The sequence below is a fragment of the Megalobrama amblycephala genome, linkage group LG23 (genome assembly GCF_018812025.1).
Source record: "Megalobrama amblycephala isolate DHTTF-2021 linkage group LG23, ASM1881202v1, whole genome shotgun sequence".
Taxonomy (NCBI): Eukaryota; Metazoa; Chordata; class Actinopteri; order Cypriniformes; family Xenocyprididae; genus Megalobrama; species Megalobrama amblycephala.
In genome coordinates this window covers 10587382-10609795 of record NC_063066.1, presented here as the reverse complement: position 1 = coordinate 10609795, position 22414 = coordinate 10587382, and the positions used below count along the sequence as shown (strand labels likewise).

At 37.8% G+C, this 22414-nt stretch overlaps 1 protein-coding gene across 3 annotated transcripts; it reads left to right on the top strand.

Annotated features, from left to right (window-relative positions):
• The first annotated feature begins 1799 nt into the window (after window positions 1-1799).
• ocrl (OCRL inositol polyphosphate-5-phosphatase) lies at window positions 1800-22379 on the top strand. Of its 3 annotated transcripts, XM_048175605.1 has the most exons (25): window positions 1800-1992; window positions 2280-2504; window positions 3075-3154; window positions 7093-7184; window positions 7485-7523; window positions 7947-8060; window positions 8471-8620; window positions 8745-8985; window positions 9064-9222; window positions 9311-9412; window positions 9653-9767; window positions 9920-10036; window positions 10256-10437; window positions 10565-10676; window positions 11596-11705; window positions 11846-11981; window positions 12057-12167; window positions 12625-12790; window positions 13403-13638; window positions 14223-14246; window positions 16209-16325; window positions 16413-16497; window positions 17417-17544; window positions 19195-19306; window positions 19982-22379. In XM_048175605.1, the coding sequence occupies exons 2-25, from the start codon at window positions 2463-2465 to the stop codon at window positions 20104-20106; spliced, it is 2895 nt and encodes a 964-aa protein (XP_048031562.1). In that variant the 5' UTR covers window positions 1800-1992; window positions 2280-2462; the 3' UTR covers window positions 20107-22379. The 3 variants fall into 3 exon arrangements, with proteins under 3 accessions (XP_048031562.1, XP_048031561.1, XP_048031563.1); XM_048175604.1 differs by having other exon boundaries at window positions 1800-2504; XM_048175606.1 differs by lacking the exon at window positions 14223-14246 and having other exon boundaries at window positions 1801-2504.
• The last annotated feature ends 35 nt before the right edge of the window (window positions 22380-22414 follow it).

Sequence of the window (22414 nt, the reverse complement as noted above, 5' to 3'; positions counted from 1 at the left end):
TTTGACGTCCAACACACTGATGTCCAATTGATGTCGAAAAAAACATCAAATTGACGTAAATTTTTTACGTCAGTTTGACGTCCACACACTGATGTCCAAGTGATGTCGAAAAAAACATCAAATTGACGTACATTTTTTACGTCAATTTGACGTCCAACACACTGATGTCCAATTGATGTCGAAAAAAACATCAAATTGACGTCAATTTTTTACGTCAGTTTGACGTCCACACACTGATGTCCAGTTGATGTCGAAAAAACATCAAATTGACGTCAATTTTTTACGTCAGTTTGACGTCCACACACTGATGTCCAGTTGATGTTGAAAAAACATCAAATTGACGTACATTTTTTACGTCAGTTTGACGTCCAACACACTGATGTCCAATTGATGTCGAAAAAAACATCAAATTGACGTCAATTTTTTACGTCAGTTTGACGTCCACACACTGATGTCCAAGTGATGTCGAAAAAAACATCAGATTGACACCAATTGATGTAGAAAAAACCCCATCAAAATTGGCGTAAATTTTTTGACATCAATTTGACGTCCGCACACTGATGTCCAATTGATATCGGAAAAAAAACATCAAATTGACGTACATTTTTTACGTCAATTTGACGCCCAACACACTGATGTCCAATTGATGTCGAAAAAAACATCAAATTGACGTACATTTTTTACGTCAGTTTGACGTCCACACACTGATGTCCAAGTGATGTCGAAAAAAACATCAAATTGACGTACATTTTTTACGTCAATTTGCCGTCCAACACACTGATGTCCAATTGATGTCGAAAAAAACATCAAATTGACGTCAATTTTTTACGTCAGATTGACGTCCACACACTGATCTCCAGTTGATGTCGAAAAAACATCAAATTGACGTCAATTTTTTACGTCAGTTTGACGTCCACACACTGATGTCCAGTTGATGTAGAAAAAACATCAAATTGACGTACATTTTTTACGTCAGTTTGACGTCCAACACACTGATGTCCAATTGATGTCGAAAAAAACATCAAATTGACGTCAATTTTTTACGTCAATTTGATGTCCAACACACTGATGTCCAACTTGCAGATGTGAATTCTTTTAAATCAAGACTTTACTGTTTGCCATTGCCTTTTATTAATTGGAATAATTATTAATTTATTACACTGCACTGTAACTTTTACTCTCCTGTTTTTATTTTCTGTTTAGCTCTTTTAAAGCATTTTCAAATGTCTTCTTATATTGTCTTTTTATATTGACCTATGTTGCTGTTATGTTTTATGTAAAGCACTTTGAATTGCCTTGTTGCTGAAATGTGCTAAACAAAATAAACTTGCCTTGCCAAACCCAAAACTCATATTTTCATATCATAATGATCTAAAGATTAAAAATATATGTGGCTTTCATAACAACTAATAATAGGTTGAACAGGTTTCATGTTTAATCCCTTCTATTTAGATAATTAGAGAGTTTAAGGGCACAAGGAAAGTGCACATTAAAAATAAAATATATTAGCGTACTTATCAAACACAGTCAACCAGGGGAATTTGCTTTGAATTTAAGTTATCTAAAACCTGGGGTGCGTTTCCCGAAAGCATCGTTGGTGAACCATGGTCGTAAGTCCCATTGAACTCTAATGGTAACGACGGAACTTGCGACCATAGTTCGCTTCGGGAAACGCGCCCCTGGTTGTGTTGAAATAATAATACACTTGCAACACATTGTTTCTCCTTCTAAAGAAAACATTATGCAACCAAAAGGGCAGGCAACAGCCCTTATATCCGTTTAACAGGCTATTTGAGATTTACGATTAATGAAGCAACCCTCCGATTAAAATGAGGGCGTTTGACGAAGGCTCTGCAAATATTTAAACAATGCAGTGAACATGCGAAAAAGTTGCGTATCTTTGACGTCCCTGAACAGCGCATAACACACCCAGTGATGTTGCTGCGGCCGGGAGAGCGCGGCGATGATGACCTCGAAACTCATTCATGACCGGTGATGTCTTACTACATATTTTGGTCAACGTAAACCCGAACATCACTTGAGATGTTATTGGTTTATTAACGCGACAACGCAGCCGTTATCAACCGTAACTCTGTTTCAGCCAAAATTTGATACACTTGTAACGTTATTCGATTGGTGTTTTCTCCGGAGCTTGCGACGGAGTTCAATGACTCCTCACCGGCTCTTAAGCTAATTCGCACTCTTTTATTTCTCGTCTACGTTTCTTCATTTTGAAGGAGCGAGTGAACATTGATTCAACAGTGTTTGTGGTAAACCAGTTGTTACAGGGTAAATTCTTCCCTGAGCGAGCGGTCTGTGTCGCGGTTACCCCGGAAGGCCAGCGCTGCGCGAGCGGTGAGGGGCGGAGCCTGACATGAGAAAACACTCGCGCTGAGTTTAGCCTGTTAGCTAGCCGCTTGACGGCTTTAATGTAACACACTTAACTAACTGTTACATTCACGATGGAGCATTCATTCGGGATTCCAGACAGCCAATGTTTGGCCGTATCCTTTATTTGGGAGCTCAGTTGTTCATTTTCATTTTGTTAAGAGCAATAGCAGTCTCTTTAGAAGTCATTTAGCCATGTCTTGTTAGCCTAGCTGTAATGGTAAAAATAACATTTATTTTCGTTTTGTCAGTGTAATAAAGAGGCTCAACAGAATACAAATGCTGTCATTTTTGTTGCTGTTTTCTCTGTGCTTGTAGACAGAAGTGTCTCGTAGTAAGCGTGTTGTTTATCCAAACATACTCTGCCCCTGTTCTTACATTCCTTTGAATAACTTGAACAGCATAATGTGACATTGTCATGTAACTTGATATGATGTCTGTAAGGTGTGACACGTTGAAGCTGAAGGCTATAAAGAGAATACCGCTTTTGATTGTTTTTATGCATCTTGGAAATGTGTTCGGGATTTCCCTTATTGTTTTATTACTTAACAAATGAAGTTGTATAAAGTCCTACAAGTTCTTTGATTTTGGGAGGGAGGGAGAGAGAGCCATGAGGCGTCACGCTTTTCCACCCTTTTTCTCTGCCTCTTGCTATTCAATTGAACCCTTGACAGTGATTTTTTCAGACGGTTAGAGGACACGAGCTCAGAGGCGGACAGAAAGAACCAAGACTCCTGTCCCTGTTAGAGTGTTCTGGACAGTTCAAGTGAGTAGACTTCGACCTCAGTTTTCCATTCCACTTTATTAACAGGGCTTTGCTGTTATACTAAACTTGGCTTTTATGTGTTAAACTGGATTAGTTGCAAAAGAAAATGTTAAAGCCTCAGAAAGTTGAACAGCCGTTCAATCTCTGTTGGACTGAACTGCTCATTCTGTCAGGTGGTTCATTGCTGCTGGCTGTCTGTGTTATTACTGATGATTGTGTGGTCGTTTTTAGCCTTTTTGACATTAGCAACCAAACCCACCAACGCAGAAAGTGTAATTGCTAGTTATCTATCCAGCATCTCTATCTTGAGAATGCAGCTGGCTTTTAACAGGCTGCTATTTGTTTTTTAACAAGACATGGCAAAATTCATGATTATTGACCATTTTTACTTACTGTGACGAAGCATTCCCACAGTTATTATATTATTATGTAAGTTCTTTTTGTTTTTGTTTTTTCATTTAAAGAAAAATGTAATGTAATGCACTATATTTTGTGATATTACCTTGCCATTAAGTAACAAAGATAACTAAATAAATAAAAATAGTATTTTAATACTTAAAATACTGAACAGTTTCTGTTACAATGGCTGTCATGAATGCCATGAATGGCAGCCAATGGCTGTAAATGACTGTCATATTTAAATTCTGTATTTTTTCCTCTTTTGCAAAGACATGGAAACACTATCATCATGGTTCTTTATTTTGCTATTGGAGCAAATGCGAATGCAAAAATAATTTTTGCTGCAGTCTATCATTCACCATAGAAGTAAGAACCCCAGAAAAGTGAAAATTATCCATTTTATTTGAACTGCCGGTTACTATAGATGTGAGAATACTCCGTGAAAGATTGTTCAGTGAGATGGTGTTTAGTCAGTGTGGCTTTCGTTGTGTGTGTTAGAGCAGTGGTGGTGGATGCCAGCATGCTGCCCATTATGCTGCATTCCACCTCAGTGTCCTAGAGCCTAATAAGCCTCACATGAGCACACAGACTCTTTAACTGCATTAAAAGTGTACACACTCAGCTTTACTCAAAGCTCGGGAACTGACTGGGTAAAAAAAGGTCACAAATGTTATTTGTTGAATCCCTTTGTAATGAAAAGGATCCTTACAATAAGAACATGCAATACTATTGATAGTTTGATAGATAATTGATAGATAATTTTGCCTTTTATTCACATATAAACATTGATCAACACACATGCATAGAGCACATCAAATATGGTCAATGACCGCTCAATCGTACTTTTGTAACATGCAAGAACATTCCTCATTGGTTCTCGCTTGTCAAGCAAGCACGTTTGAGCTCCCATTTACCATATTTAATGAGCTCTATGTCTGTGCATTGATCAGTGTTTATATGTGAATAAATCTATTAATCTTAGAAAGTGATTGTGTCTCTTTAGAATAATTAACTGCTCTATTAATATGGCTTTATTTTACGATCTCTATATGAAAATTTTTAAGAGTTTTGGTGGAATGGACTCAAAAATCTAAAATATCTTAAATTGTGTTTTAAAGATGAAATCCTACAGTTTTAGAATGCCAAGATCGTGAGTAGATGATGGCAGATAAAGTGCCCTCCACTATTATTGGTACCCTTAGTAAATATGAGCAAAGGTGGCTGTGAAAATAAATCTGCATTGTTTATCATTTTGATCTTTCATTAAAAAAAATTTCACAAAATTATAACCTTTCATTTAAGTAAAACAATTGAAAATGGGGGGGGGAGCTCATTATGAAATAAATGTTTTTCTCTAGTTCACGTTGGCCACAATTATTGGCACCCAATTATTGCAACGTCCTTTTCCCAAGATAACAGCTCTGAGTCTTCTTCTAAAATGCCTGATGAGTTTGGAGAACACCTGACAAGAGATCAGAGACCATTCCTCTCCAGATCCTTCAGTATTAACTTCTTAATTATTGCCCTGATGGTGGAAATGGGGATTTTCAATGTGTTAGTTTTTGTCTTATAGCCATTTTCTATTTTGTGAAGCTCAACAATCTTTTGCTGCACATCAGAACTACATTCTTTGGTTTTTCTCATTGTGATGAATGATTAAGTAAATTTGACCTTTGTGTTTGTTTACACATATTTGTACTCCTGTCGACAAGGAAGTCATGGCTGGACAATTTCCTGCTCCTAGTCACCCTGGTGTGCTAAAAAATGTAAATATGCGTGGGAATATACTTCAGAGATATTTTACTCATAAGAATTTCTAGGGGTGCCAATAATTGTGGCCAACATGTATTGGAGAAAAAAATGTATTTCATAATGTGAGTTTCCCCCCACTTTCAAATGTTTTACTTTGATGAAAGGTTAGAATTTTGTGAATTTTTTTGAATGAAAGATCAAAAGGATAAACAATTCAGATTTATTTTCACAGCCGCCTTTGCTCATATTTACTAAGGGTGCCAATAATTGTGGAGGGCAAATAATAAAAGTATATTAAAGTATGTTTCATTTAGCCTGCCTGGATTTTTGAGCTACATTGTCAATTGAACTTTAATGCATCAACGAGTGCCATGGTTTAACCTCAGAAAAGAAGGAGATATTTTTGGCATGAGCAGAGTATAACCATCATCACTACATTGGGCTATTATTTGTATTGATTGAATGTGGGATTGCTTAGTAAGTCTAGGCCAAATTTCCCTTGTTCACGAGTGCTGTGTTTCCTGGCAACAACATCCATTACAGCAATTATCATTTTCTGAGACTGAGAGAGAGGGGGCTCACTGGCAGCACAGAGGGGTTCTAGTCTTGCCTCCATGTGTTTGCATGGCACACTCAGGCAGGGAAATCTGAAGGTTTTTCCAATAATCCACTGTAATTGAATTTCCCATGGAGTGAAATGGGAGGTAAGACCATGTTGAGAGGAACCTGATGCCCTGGAGTTGGCACTGTTATTGTCAGAGAGTGAAATATAGTCTGCAATTAGCCCTCCGATATGCATTTAGCCTGCTGCATTTCTATAAGCTTCCCTCCACCCTCTGTATTCTGAAGCTATATTTTTGATGAGATTATGGTGCACCATAGTGGAAAATGAGAGTTTAAAAGTTTGAGGTCAGTAAAATTTTTCATGTTTTTGACAGAATTCTCTTTTTCTCGCCAAGGCTGCATTTATTTAACAACAACAAACATAAATATTGTGTAATATTATTGAAATTTAAAAAACTGTTTTCTATATTTTGAAATGTAACGGCAAAGCTGAATTTTCAGCGTAATTACTCTAGTCTTCAGTGTCTCAAAATCTTTCAGAAATCATTTTAATATGCTGATTTGCTGCTCAAGAAACATTTCATTACTTTATTATTATCAATGTTGACAACATTGTCAATGTTAATGTTCTTGTGGAAACTGTAATACAGTTTATTTCAGAATTTCACAAGAACAGCATTTATTTGAAGTGGAAATCTTTTGTAACATTATGTTTTTACTGTCACTTTTGATCAATTTAATGCATCCTTTAAAAAAATATTTCTTTAAAAAAAGAAATCTTACTGACCACAAACAACTGTGCTGTATGCTAAACTTAATCTGTTAATCTGTACAGAATTACTTTAGAGAGAAAGTAAAACTTAAAACTTTTAGAGAAGGCTTATACTATGTGAGTCGTTCTGAGCTTGTTTTCTCTGTATTTAGTATGTCTTTGTATGTTATTTTATTGTTTTGATTGGTGTTTTTTATATTGTTTATTTTTTTATAATGTTTGTACAGCACAATGGCCAGCGACTTATTTTATTGTGCTATATAAATAAACTAACTAACTGAACAGAAAAGGTGTTATCACCCTGTTTTGAGTTTGTTTCTTTCAAAAATGAAATATATGAGCCGACTATGTTAAATATCCTGGAACAATAAGTGGAATTCCTAAAGGAAATCTTATGAGATGGGTTATGTGCTCTTGTATGACTTTTCATGAATGAGTCTCTTGTTGTTAGGTTGGATATTTTGGCAAACCCTGAAGCAATTGTGTTAAGCCCTGTGCCCCAGCTGTCCATCCCCATCAATAACCATTTTCAGATAGTTCGAGGTAAGTTTCTAATGACTATTTATAGTTTACAGAAGGGCTTTGTGACAGTGTAAATACATTTGCTCTCTTCTCACTAAAATTGTTTTCTCCCTGTGCAAACTCACCTTTGGTCTCTGAAAGTGAGGCTTAGAAAATTATCACTGTGGTTGCATAAGAAAATCTCTCTCCCCTGATCAAATATTTGAAAAACATTTGTCACCATAGACAGCAGGCTATGTTTTATATTTCCTGGTACAGTCCCCTGAAAACCTGTCTGATGTGCTGTACCTCTCTCTGATTTTCTTTAATTTTCCCTTTTAGAGGCTGAAGAAGCACTTCTCATTGACCTCTCGATTAACGGTAAGTTTTTTTTTTTTTTAATTAGCCAGCTTTTAAATTATTTATTTGTTTTATATGATTCTTAGTTCACATTTTCTTCTCCTTGGCCATTTTGCCAAGAGAGGGATAGGATACAATTTTAGTGCATCATTTTTCAAATAATTGTCATATAATTTTTGGTTGAATCATATCTATCTGGCCATAAGCAGCTTATTGTAGCAACATTCAGGATAAGCAGCTTTTTGCTACTTTTATCCATTTAATTTTCTTTTTATAAATTGTATGAAATTGCAGTAGATTATATGCACTGATTTTTATTTCTTAATGCATACTGCCCTAATTAATAAATAAATAAGGATTCACTTAAGAAAAATGCTTTTGATAGTGAATAAAATGTATAGCTGTGATGTTTGGATGTGAGAATGTGACTCTGTTCCTCAACAGCGACGATACGGATTCGTCTTCGAGGCGAGCAAATGCCAGAGCTTCTGCTGGAGCTGCAGGATGACGTACACACTCAGGCTTTCTTACAGCATGTGACGAAGGCCCAACAGCAAGGTGATATACCTCATTTCCCCTGCGCAGGATGCATCCAAGCCACATCAAACATCAAGCCACATATCTTATTTATTAACTACTCTAATCATTTATTTACCAGGGTAACCAACACCCAGTTTTATAGGTTTGTCAGTAAGGAATGCTTCCTGGAAGAATTTGACCTCAATGTCAGGCAGAAAGTTTGACAGATTTAATTCTTTGGTGTTGGTTTATTTTAGTTTGCATTGTTACAGCCACAATCGTGTCAAACGTTAGACCACCTGCTGCATGATTTCTCTAATTTGTTTGAACCTTTTTCAGCTTGTATCAAATTACCATTGCTAAAAATGTTTTGAAAGCCATTCTCAATTTTATTTAAAGCACTAATTCATAAATACATGAAACATCACTGTTAAATGGTCCACCTTTAGCTGAGAAGAGGAGTTCACTGCCCAGGAAGATGGAGCCTGTTGTACCTATTCCAGTCAAAGACTGCATTCCTGTTCCACCTCAAAGAGGAACCTCCAAATCCACCTCAAACAACATCATGAAAAGTACTTTAGCAAAGCCCTCAAATACAGGTATGGAATAAAAAATGCCAGAACATAATGATTTCCTAATTGGGTTACATGGCCAGATACACCAAAGACCGTGAACGTTCTGTCACTTACAATCCTTCTGCTCTGTTCCTCTCTGTGCTTATAGACCCCGTCCTCTCACTTGCAACAGATTTTGGTTTTGAAGAAAATTTTAACCATTCTATGAAAGTGGAAGAGAAGAAGAACAAACAAAACCGTATAGTTGCACAACGAGAGCCGCCGCCACCACCAGTGCCCCCTCTGCCCCCTCGGAAAGGCACATACACACCATCGACTAACCACACGGCAGGCCTGACTACTAAAGAAAGGCCACCATCTGCACTGAATGCCACACCTGTCAGAAATGAGTGAGTGCTACTGGTTTTAAATGCAGAAACCTGTACATTTTCAGTTTTGTTGAACACAGTGTTGTTTTTTCGTGGCAGATTTCAGTCTGTAGACCGCTCCGTTTCCTGGTCTGACAGCCCGTCAAACTACACCATGAGACAGGCCATGATGAGCAGCCACTCGGGGTCAAGGGAAGGCCTGCTTAAGTATCGCCTCAGCAAGAAAGAGAAAGAATATGTGGACATTAAGAACTTCCGGTGAGTGTCACATGCCTGGAAACGTAATGTAAGTGATTTTGTTTTAGCTGATTGCAAGTGTTTAAGGAGAGTACACTGTATTTTACAGGTTCTTCATAGGCACTTGGAATGTGAACGGTCAGTCCCCTGACAGCAGTCTTGAGCCCTGGCTGTGCAGTGACCCAGACCCTCCAGATGTCTACGCACTGGGGTGAGTGGCAGAACAAGAGCCCCTCGCTATAAAATAATGAATCTGAAACATTGTTAGATCAGGAAACGCAAGTGTAACATGCAAATGGGGAAATGTTTGGGAAATTGTTTGAAAACAGTCATTATATTTGAAGTTTTGTGACTAACCTTAATAGATCATTGTACATTATACATTGTCCAATAATAGGTTTGATTGATTAAGATCATAGTGCTTTGTCTGATTTATTCCGTTATTTGTCAGATTTCAGGAGCTGGACCTGAGCACAGAGGCATTTCTCTATATGGACTCATCCAAGGAACAGTTATGGGTTAATGCAGTAGAGAGAAGCCTCCACCCTAAAGCCAGATACACATGTGTGAGTGAACAACAGCTGATTTTTGCTATTTGACATTTAAAATGCAAAGAACAGTCTTTTCATTTCTGTGGCACCCTGAAAGTAGCATTTGTGCTGCATGCTTTCATTTTGTGCGGACTTTTCGTGAAGCTGTGTATGGTGTCTGTCTTCAGGTCCGTATCATTCGCCTAGTGGGAATGATGTTGGTGGTGTATGTCAGCAAGGAGCACATGGATCACATTAGAGAGGTGGCTTCTGAGTCTGTGGGAACTGGTCTCATGAATAAAATGGTATGTTTGCATTTGTTGAAATAGGAAGTGGTTTGTTAAAACAGGAAGTCTTTTTAGCCTATCTTTTAGCATAAAATGTATATCTTTTGTTGTATTTGTATTAGATATGGTGTAATCTTAGAGTGGTATTGATTACCACAATGATATTTTCCTTTTATCAGTAAATCAGTGTAGGTAAACTGATAAGATTAACCTGCCTTTATTCCTCCATTACTATAGGGGAATAAAGGAGGAGTGGCTGTGCGTTTTGTGTTTCACAATACCAGCTTCTGCTTCGTAAACTCTCATTTGGCGGCTCATGTGGAGGACTTTGAGCGGCGGAACCAGGACTACAAAGACATCTGTGCCCGCATGAGTTTCCACCTGCTGGATTACCCCCCTCTCAGTATAGTCAAACATGAGTGAGTGTCACTGACGTTCAGTCATCCAGTGTGGCCTTTTTTTGAAACTGATATTCCATGATTAGATAACTATATTTTTAAGCTAATATTGTACCTATATTTAAATGCTTATGATTTCTCCCCTAAGTGTGGTGATTTGGCTTGGAGATCTTAACTACAGGCTATGTTTGCATGATACCGGGGAGGTAAAAAAACTTATTGCTGGGAATGAATTACGGAAGCTTCAGGAGTATGATCAGGTGAGACCTGGGGACGATGCCTCCTTATTATAATATTTTATCCTTATATATATATATATATATATATATATATATATATATACTCGCCAGCCACTTTATTAGGTACGCTCATTCAACTGCTTGTTAACGCAAATATCTAATCAGCCAATCACATGGCAGCAACTCAATGCTTTTATGCATGTAGACATAGTCAAGATATTATGCTGAAGTTCAAACTGAGCATCACATTGGGAAACAAAGGTGATTTAAGTGACTTTAATGGCTACTTCAAGCAGGATAACATGCCATGTCACAAAGTTCAGTTCATCCCAAACTGCTATCTTGAACATGACAGCTGACAAATCTGCATCAACTGCGTGATGCTATTATGTTAATATGGACCAAAATTTCTGAGGAATGCACCTTGTTGAATCTATGCCCCAAAGAATTAAGGCAGTTCTGAATGAAAAAAGTCCAACCCAGTACTAGCAAGGTGTACCTAATAAAGTGGCAGACAATGATAAATAATATTATTAGCATAACAATTTGAGTGGAAAGTTCTGAATAGAAAAAGCATTTTAAACATGTAATTTATATACATATTTAAATTATAAATATGTAATGTTTATATGTATATAAATTACTTGTATACAATTCTGAAATTGAGGTTCATTTTTAAATCCAGAACTTTTCAATCACATTACGTTATTAATATTATTTAATATGTTTAATTAAAAAACACAAAAGTATTTTCATTGTTCTTTTTTTACTTATGCACCCCACTGTATTTTTACCCCAGCTGGTTTTATGTTATTCTTTGTTGCTTCCTCTTTTCTTTTTCCTGTGTGTATATGGCAGTTCTTTAAGTGGTAGCCAAATATAGACTTCCATTTTTGCTCTGAAAGCACACTTAATTGCATCTTCTGTTTCACGTTGCCAGCTGAACATTCAGAGAAAGACTAAATGTGCCTTCACTGATTTCATGGAAGGGGAGATTAATTTCATCCCAACTTACAAATATGATGCTAAATCAGATCGATGGGACTCAAGGTAAAGTCTTTGGACATCAGGACCTCTTCCTTTATACATCATTGCTTGAAGATCACTTGCTGTTAAAATGCTGTTAAAGTAAAAAAAAAATGAAGTTGACACATCATGATTTGGTTTTGTCCTCTGGGGTGCTTTGATAGTGGGAAGTGTCGAGTCCCTGCCTGGTGCGACCGTATCCTCTGGAGGGGGAGCAGCGTAAAGCAACTTCACTACCGCAGTCACATGGAGCTAAAGACCAGTGACCACAAACCCGTCAGCTCTCTCTTCAGTATAGGGGTGAGATTAACTCCTTTCATCATGCTCCAATGAAGGAGTTGAGAACATCACATTGATTTTATGTGTGTGCTGCAGGTAAAGATGGTGATTGAGCAGCGCTACAAGAAGGTGTTTGAAGAGATCGTGCGGGACATGGACAGGATGGAAAATGACTTTCTGCCCTCTTTGTCCCTAACCCGACGGGAGGTGAGTAATGACAGGGAGACAGACAGCTCAGTTTATCCTCTGACAAACTCACTCTGCATCGATCCTCTTGCCTGCCTCCGTTCTTTCTGAGATCCCACTGTATATCAGTGGAGTGTCGATAATGTTTGCACAATCTTAGCACTTCTCTGCACTGTGAGTGGATTATGAGCTAATCACATGTGCCATAATTGCTTTTAGACTGAATGCACTGGGGCAGTGTCTTTAAAATAGAAAAGACTATAAAAATAAACTGATCAGCATCACCTGGAGCACACTAAGGGTAGTTAAATACCTATACCATTGCAAAAGTTGGGGTCTGATTATTATAGATTTTTGAAAGGATGCATTTTGATGCATGCAGATTGATCAAAAGTGACTGTAAAAACATTTGTGTTTACAGCCTCATGCACTATCATTCAAATACATTTTCATGTTATCCCTGTTCTTAATTCCATAGTTCTCCTTTGAGAATGTGAAGTTCCGTCAGCTGCAGCGTGAGAGCTTTCTTATCACTAATGATGGACAGGTTGCTTGCACCTTTGCCTTCATTCCCAAACTCAATGACTCTCAATACTGTAAAACCTGGCTACGTGCTGAGCCCAATGAAGGCGTACTAGACCCTAGTGAGTATCTCATAATGGCATTTTAACCCTGTATTTTTGTCATAAAAAAGAATTATATGTTTTTTTTAATGTTTGATAACGTTTTGCTTTACTTCCTGATTAGCAAGATATAATTAGACTTTATAGTTTGGCAGTATGTAATTTCATGACAGACATTTATTTTTATTTTTTAAATAGAACCCATTTTGATGATAAATATAGCTAATTTGTATCCACATTGTTCATTTCAAAGGACCACAGAATTTACTGGGAAATATTTGGCTAAAATAGTTTTGGAGGGAAAAAATTACACTCTTCTCTAGTGACACGCTTCGACTATGTCGGTGTTTATTTGACTTTGTCAGTGTATTTTAAAACTTTACATTTAGTTTTGGACAAAAAATAAATTCAGTTCATCACTAATTTAAGCAATTTGAATTGATCATTTTGCCAAATGATGAAAATATAAGAGAAGAAATGAAAGGCCATTTTCTGTGAAGAAGGTGAAATGTTATGTCAACTGCTCATATCAGGTTGAGAAGACACAAATATGTGTCATCTGAATTTGTTGATTTATGTGCAGACTGCACCTATCTTCCAGACTGTCTCAAACATTTTTTTTTTTTTTACAAGATGAGACAATGGAGATCTTCCTGGAGGTGTATGTCAGTAAAGATTCGGTAACACTGCTAAACTCTGGTGAGGATAAAATCGAGGACATCCTGGTGCTTCATCTGGACCGGGGGAAAGACTACTTCATCACTGTCTCTGGAAACTATCTGCCCAGCTGTTTTGGCACATCTCTGGAGACTCTGTGCCGTATGAAGAAGCCCATCCGTGAGATCCCCGTCACCAAACTCATCGATCTGGTGAGGCACAGGCCACAGCTGCAGTTGGTTAGATATATTATTATCACAGGATACATGGCTAAGTAAAGATAAGTGGCTGCCATTACAAAACAAAAGTCGTCTTTCCAGTTTCTTGGCCGTGGAGGGTAATGACAGACTGTGACAAGTAATTTTTCCCCCAGATTTTACATAAGGGAAGACTTTCAGGTTTGACACAATTCTGCGTTGAGGCTACAATGAGGAAGTCATGTACAAAGAGAATGTTTTGATAAGATACAGCTTGTTCAGTAACACTCGGTCATCATGCAAACTCTCTATGTTGTTCATCACTGTTCCATTCTCCACTTTATTCTTAAAATATATTTCGTTTTTCATTTAGAGAATAGTCAATCATATTTAGTAATTTTCTGTTTCTATCTCTCTGTTGTTCACTGATCCCCATTGGAAGCTGAAAGCTGCTTATTTGTAATTATGCAATACCGTCTCTTGTCTTCTCACTGATTACGCAATGTTTCTCTATTGTCTCATCTCTCCTCCCTCCTTTACTCCTTTCTGCTCTGACTACTCCTTTCCGACCAATCATTCTGGGTCTGCATGATGCTCAGGGAGAGGATAGCTGCATGGAAAAGGTAAAGTCCCTCTTCATGCACAGAAAAAGACTGCAAATCATGCAATAGGACAGCTGCTATTATCGGGCCTACATGTATGATTGAGGATGACTTTGTCCTGTTTTTATATGTTTGTCCTAGTGTTTCAGTTTCTCAAAGTGCTTGCCTGTTCACTCAGGTCAGCTTGCTGCAGTCACTCTGCTGGTTCAGGCTAATGAAAACCACTGAGGCTTGAATCTCTCAGCTTGTACCCTGCCCCTCCCATCCTTTCCCCACCCAGCTCACTGTGATATTAGATTAGTAGAGAGAGGAAGCAGCTCACAGCATGGTGAAACCAGCCTCACAAATCCGTGTTTGTAATTTTGAAGTCAACTGTTCTTCAGAGTTGTTTTTGATTCTGATCTTGCCTCTGTGGCTCAGCATGAGTTGCATTCCTACTAATTGCATGAGTCCCCTTATATCGTTTAACGGTCTTGGGGCTGTCACTGTTCTCCATGTAACATGTTTCTGTGTGTGTATGAGAGAGAGGAATGTTATTTGTGGCCCTTTTTCAAAGATCACGTACCTGTTATACAGTGCCCCTATAATGATTTTAAAAGTTACAAATTTTGTTTTGGAAGCCTCATACAATAGATTTACATGCATCCAAGCACAAAAAACCCACAAATTTTCTCATAATATAAATTGCAGCATCACCTGTTTTCTTATAGTGTCTGAAACGGTTTGATAAAAGATTCGGTCTCTTTAAACCCATCCTTTCTGAGACCCTACTGTGCTCTGATTGGTCAGATGGCCCAGTCTGTGATTGGTCTACCGCTTCCAGCGCATGTTAGAAACCAAACGCTCATTACCATATCTGAATTTCAGCTCCAGAGGCTTCCTCAGCGCTTGATAAACGGTAACGATGGCGTTTGTTTTAGGCCCTGTTTAGGCTCTGTTCCATCCATAAGCCAGGGGTGCCCAGTCCTGTTCCTGGAGATCTGTCTTCCTGCAAAGTTCAGCTCCAACCCTGCTCAAACATAACTGAAGCAGCTCATTAAGATTTTCAGGAGCACTTGATAATTACAGGACAGGTATGTTAGGATCTGAACTTTGCTGGTAGGTACATCTCCAGGAACAGGATTGGCCACCCCTGCCACCTCTTGTTATCTTCCTCCAAATCCACACTTTCCTGACATAATGCCACATTGACTGTCTGCTAGATGTCTGCTGCAGAGCTCATGGGCTTGCTGGCTCGACAAAAGTTTGCATCGAGGGTGCATTTTGTCCACAAAGGGGGCACTAGCAAGCACTATTCTGAAATCAGAATAGTTTTTTTTTTTTTTTTTTTTTTTTTTAATTCGACGAATATTCTACATTTTTATTTTAATTTAACAGCCCTAGCAGCCAATGAAGACCATAGGCTGGCATTATGCTAATTCAGGAAGTAAGACTGGAATTACTGACTACTTGTTTCAGGCAGTTCAGAATCGGTTCTTTCTTTTGGGAAACAATAACTCCACTTTATCATGCTTTGATCTTTGAAACTTTGCAGATTTTTTCCATTCACAAACAGCTATATTACGCATTTCATGAAATTATAGTATCTTAAAATTTGTTTGTTTTATTACAAATGATGTTACTACTTTGCTGTGAGAATTTTAAGAAATGTTTTTGTTGTAGTTCTTTTGATGAAAAATCGTAATATATCTTTTAAATATATAATTATAACTGTTTCGGCAGACCAAAATCATCATTTTAGGGGCATACAGATCTTTGTGTTTAAAACAGCTTTTCATACTGTGTTAATTGTTACATAAATGTTTATCAGAAATATATAGTAGTTTACAACAAAAAAAAAGCATAGCATCTATTGCATTAAAAAAATGTAATGGGACACCAAAGTGTACTTTGTGTAAAGTACTACAAGATATTTTATGGCTCTCTTCTTAAATTTAATACCGGATTAAATATAGCTTTTAAGACAATTCTCAATTTTATCAGGAGAAATCCCGGATGTATTCCTTGTTGGACAGTTCTGGAACAGAGGATAAACCTCTGAAGATTCCCAAAGAGGTCTGGTTGCTTGTTAATCACCTCTACACCAAGGCCTGCCAGCAGGTAAACAAAATAAAATATGAATGTACTAATGATTGACCATAACATCTCAAATTACTAATTAAATTATTTTCTTTTTCTTTATTACAGGAGGACCTTTTCCAGACCCCTGGCCTGCAAGATGAACTACAAAGTATTATTGACTGCTTGGACACCAGCATTCCTGAATCCATCCGTATCCTTTCCCACCAAAATTAGAAATATGTTTCTATATAGAAAGGGCAAGAGATTTTCCCAGCAGATGGATTACACTGATAGTCTGGACCAGGGGTTTTCAAAGTGTGGGGCATGCCTCCCCAAGGGGCATGAGAGCATGTCAGGGGAGGCGCGGAGTAGGGCTGAGCGATATGACGAAATCAATCGATAGAGATTTTTCTATATATTTTCTATATATATATCAGCGCAGGAATGCTTAAACATGATATAGCAGCAACAAAACATGAATTAATGAGAAGAAAGTGTGGGACTTGCTTGATGATGAGTTATTAAAAGCACAATACAGTTCATTGTTTGTTCATGTTAGTTTACAGTGCATTAACTAATTTTAAAAAATACAACTTTTGATTTTAATAATGTATGTGTAAAGGTTGCAATTAACATTAACTAAAATTATAAATGCTATAGAAGTTGTAGTTAACTAAAGTAGTTAACTAACATTAATTATTGAAATCTTATTGTAAAGTGTTACCAAAAAAATGGGGATGTCATCATGTATGTTGTGTTAGAAGAGAGGCCCACTGTCTTTGACTTTGAAAACCCCTGGTCTTGACAAACCTCTCAGAGTTCCTTAGCATAGAAATGCTAATGCCTGTCACTTCAGTGAATGTGACCGAGTGGCTCCCTTTAAAAATGCTCTGACTGGCTGGACTCTCCCACACAATTCTTCCCTATGCTACTGAGTGACTGAGAATGTTCCCTCTGTCCTACTGTAATAGTGCTTGAGACATCCCTAGAGACGCCGTGTTCTCTTTTTTTTTTTTTTTTTTTTTTTTCTCTCCCTGTCTTTTCCTTTTTCTCACTGCCATATTTTCTCTTCCTTTGGCTAAAATGTGCATTCTCACTGTTCACTGTGGTTCTCCTTGACTGCTGGTCAGCTGGCTGTAATCACTCAGTTGCTGAAGCACTATTGATCTTCTTGGAAGCTCTTCCTGAACCTGTGCTGTGTTATGAACTCTATCAGCGCTGTCTTGATTGCTCTCATGACAGCCGCCTCTGCAAACAGGTACATATTATATTGGTAGTGTCATGACAGTGTATTTCATATGCTGTTTGTGGTAGGGCTTGGTATCTATACATATTCTTGATTCAGTTCGTATTCACAAGAGTTCGATCTGATTCTGTGTTCAATGTGATTTGATTCCAATTCATTTGGGTATATTTCAGTTACAGTGTCCATTTTACTTGTATGAAAGGATTTGTCTCTCAGCTATTGCTGTAAATTAGACAGAACCTTCCAACTTAGTACATTCAAAAACATTATTTCTAAAAATTAAAGGGATAGTTCACCCAAAAATGAAAATTTGATGTTTATCTGCTTACCCCCAACGTATCCAAGATGTAGGTGTCTTTGTTTCTTCAGTAGAACACAAATGATGATTTTTAACTGCAACCGCTGCCATCTGTCAGTGGTATAATGCAAGTCAGCGGGAACTTGGACTATGAGAGTAAATAAAACAAGACAGACAAATCCAAATTAAACCCTGCGGCTCGTGACGACACATTGAAAGAAACCGAACAGTATTTATATCATTTTTTACCTTTAATACACCACTATGTCCAACGGCATTCATCACTCGATTCGTTTGGTCTGATCGCGCTCTGACAACGGCAGTGATGTCTCGCGCTCATTGAAGTATATGCGCGAGACATCACTGCTGCTGTCAGAGCGCGATCAGACCAAACGAATCGAGTGATGAATGCCGTTGGACATAGTGGTGTATTAGAGGTAAAAAATGATATAAATACTGTTCGGTTTCTCACACAAACCGATCGTTTCTTGTCTTAGGACATCAATGTGTCGTCACGAGCCACAGGGTTTAATTTGGACTTGTCTAAGCAAGTTTTATTTACTCTTATTGTAGAAGTTCCCATCCACTAGCATTATTTGACTGACAGACCGCAGCGGTTGGAGTTAAAAATCATCATTTGTGTTCTACTGAAGAAACAAAGTCACCTACATCTTGGATGCGCTGGGGGTAAGCAGATAAACATCAAATTTTCATTTTTGGGTGAACTATCCCTTTAACAACAGGATCTAAACTGTGCAGTTCAATTGCATTATTTATAATAATCAACAAAAGATGCGAAAATCAAAAAGTAAACTTTTAAATTGCGTTTATTTTATAAAACTGTTAGTATAATAATGTGCAAATTTATTATAATGTTATAAACTCATGAGGATATAAATCCCCATGAAAAAAAAACTCTGAATGGGTCTATATATACACTGCCATTCACAAGTTTGGGGTCAGTAAAAAAAATTACATTTTAAAATATATATTAAAATAGAAAACAGTTATTTTAAATTGTAATAATATTTTATATTTAATATTTTTACTGTATTTTTTCAAAAACATTAAAAACACTTTTAAACAGTAGTGTAGGGCGGTGTTTATTTTTATATATATATATATAACCAAACCAACCATCTAACCATATTTATACATAATACACATGATCGTTCAGATTATCAAAATTATTTTTTACATTGGTCATGGAATTGTATCTAAAATGCTCTTATGAAAAGCATCCAAAATACAGTGGATTCCAAAAGTCTGAGACCACATTGAAAAGTTTAAGATTCAAAATGTATTGTAAGCCTAGAAATAAACAAATTTTAAGAATTAATTGTCTGTTTTCCTCCAAAAAACAGCTAATATCTCAGCTCCCACGAGCCCATCGCAATGTGTTCCGCTACCTGATGGCCTTCTTGAGAGAATTACTCAAACACTCTATTGACAACAACCTGAACGCCAATCTCCTAGGTGAGTCTGACTTACGGTCCTTTCACACGGGAATGTGATGCAATGGGAGACATACGGAAAGTGGCAAAATGCTTTCAAAATGCCTCTTCCACAAGCATGGCTCTTTGTGTTTTAACTTTTTGCAAGCAGCAGCGGCAGCAATGTCAACCAATTATTGAACAGATTTATTAACAACTAATCATGGAACATTTCATTGAGCTCATATCAGAATATTGAAAATATGATGGAGAAGATCGTTTTAAATGTAGTGGAATTCCCAGAGTTGTATGACCAATCAAAAATCTCATACAGAGATATAAATTTAAAAACAAAAAAACGTGAGCACACAAGTTGGTTTGCCAGGTAAAAAGCTAACTGTGTCAGACATGAAAACTATGCTAGTCATATTCCCATGAAATAATAAATAAAGCAATAACACAAACACAACATTTCCAATATGTTTTATTTATATGGTTTTTAGAAAATACAAATGTTACCTTGTCGATTGTAAATATAGCAACGTTCGCCCTGAGACCGCGTCGTGAGCACCGCCACTGCTCAAAACACTTTCACTATGAGAGAAAGCAACAGCCATGTGGCGATTCCACAATTTGCCATGTCCCGTGTGAAACAGTCTTTCTATTGGCTGCAAATAGAAAACATTTGGGTTGAATCTTTCTTGTACCTCTTGTCTAGCTACTCTCTTCGCAAGCCTCCTCATTCGACCGCCTCCCAACCTTGCTGGCAAACAGACACCACATGATCGTCAGAAAGCCAATGACTTCATAATGGGGTTCCTGATGGGAGGCGATGAAGACTGAGGAAGAGGACTGCAGAATGAGGTGTCAAGCCAAAAAGACACTTGAGGTGTGTTTGTGGCTGGGTTTTTTTTCTGGGAGATATATGAGCCACCATACACAAAGATGGCTAACTGCCTCCGTGATGAAAGTTTGGCACTGTTGGATAGTTCTGTTTTGCACAGACATTTCCCATTGGTTACGTTACGCTGTTCTTCTGTTCCTGCTTCAGAGGAATAGGTGTCAGTTTATATCTGCTCCCTGGCTCTGGGAGTATTAATTACTACACTTTAACCCTTACAAACCTCATCTTTTTGACTGTAGCATCCATAATCCCACTTTCTCTCGTTTTAACCTCTGGATCAGAGTGCTGTAATGCCAAATCCGATATTCCCAACCATATTTGCCTGAATGTGAGTGAAAGTGACTCGTGGGCACTTATAAGAATGACTTTGTTACACTAAAAGAAAGCCATGTAATGGAGATTGTATTGACTGCTGCTGCCAGTTTAAACGCTCCCTCGGAGCCCAGAGCACATTTTTCCCCTCCTGTCTCCCGCTTCCTTTTCTCCTTCGAAAATGACCTTCACAAAGAAGTGTTCCTACAAGGTGGCTTAGACAATCGACTACCTTTCAGAGCGGAGGAGAAGTCTGGACTATGATCTTTACTCACAGTTCTATCTGAATCACGATGAATCAGCCGACATTGTCCGTTGTGGTGTGCACATGTTATTTATGTTTTCCAGTCTCAGCTTTGGGCATTTGGATGTCCTCCACAGATGCATCTGTTATGCTTTAGAAACACAGACTCCACATCAGTCTGTTGTGATTGCACACCCACACCCATAATCCTTATTCATCTTCAGTAATGGCAACGAGCGTCGGATGTGGTATCTTTATTCGATCTAGACTCTGGGGCTGATACTTTTATTCTTTCGAGGTCTTATTCTTTTACAGATCTGCTCTGGATCCTGTTGTGCTACAGAGACATTAACGTTTTAACTGATGTGCTCACTGGGTCTTTTATTGTTCTGTCATGTCCTGTAATGAAGATTCAAACGTGGTCCTTCTATTTATATGTATGCTGTGTGTTATACTAACCCAGACTGGGATAACTTTGTGTACGTTTACAGTCTTTGTGTCCTTTGTTGGTGTTGTTTCATGTTACATTTACACTTTATATTTCCATGTAGTGACAAACTGGCATATGTTTGTCTCTCTTGAACTCATAGTACATATTGGGATTCTGTTGAACTTATTTGTGAGTGCCGGCTGAAATTCTGCTGGATTTTAATCCTTGCACCAGTCAGTCTGGTTTTGTTGAACAGTGTGTGAAGAGGAAGTCTCTTCTGTTATATCAGCGTTAATCATCACACCAATGCTAAAATATTATTGTAACACAAACCACCAAAGCTGCTTCTCCATGTAATGTGTGTGACATGTTGCCCCTGTGCATTAGTAATATTTCCTTAATAGAATCTCAAAGGAAATGTTTTTTTGTGAGTCTTGCAACTCGGAAAAAGAGTTGTAATCAGTTTCTGACCAACTCTGTGTCCTGCCTTCCTTTGCATTTAGACATAAATGTGCAAAAATAGTTTCCTTAGGGGCACAACAGCTTGTCACTGGTATAGTGCCTTTAAAGAGGCAAATTTGTATCTTATCTACCCCTAAAAGGTGCATATTAGTACCTTAGAGTAGTAATATGCATCTTTAAGGTACTGCAGTGAACCTTTTAGGGGTAAATAAGGTACAAAAATGTCCTTTTGGCGCTGCCCCAGTAACAAGCTGGTACAATTTTTGCACTTTTTTTTCTGAGAGTGTTGAAAACTCTAAGTAGTGATGTTCTGTGAATGATATTGGCTGTGGCTCAATGTCCTCCAGTGATCCACTCTCAAATCTCAGTCTAAATCACTTCACATCCTCTGCCATGTTTAAAAGCTCCTGTCTGTGTCTGAGCTTTCTGTTGGGTTTATTTTTTTCTCATTTCTGCTTTGGAAAGGGAGCTCGGCTGAAATCACTTTTTTCAATGCCAATAGATGATGTTTCTGGGAGGACCTCATTGCAGGAGACTGAATCAGAGGAACAGAAATTCAGATGGCCATTGTACAGATTTCTGGTGTTCTGTGATCACCACCCCATCTGTTTACTGTTTATTGTCGTGTCCTGTCTTTCTTTCCATTCAGTTTTTGTAATGATCCTGGTACTTTGCAGCTGGGTACTTGCACATTCTTTGTTTTATTTGTGGGGAGGGGCCGGGACATCTAATTTATTCAATGAAATAAAGACATTATGAACATATTATTGGGATTTCTGGCTTTTTCTCATAGCAGTGC

Excerpts from the sequence above, each read along its gene's own strand:
- ocrl (XM_048175605.1), top strand. The coding sequence starts at position 2,463 with ATGGAGCATTCATTCGGGATTCCAGACAGCCAATGTTTGGCC. Across the intron at positions 2,505-3,074 it reads CAGACAGCCAATGTTTGGCC|ACGGTTAGAGGACACGAGCT; the intron begins GTATCCTTTATT and ends TGATTTTTTCAG. Across the intron at positions 16,326-16,412 it reads ACACCAAGGCCTGCCAGCAG|GAGGACCTTTTCCAGACCCC; the intron begins GTAAACAAAATA and ends TCTTTATTACAG.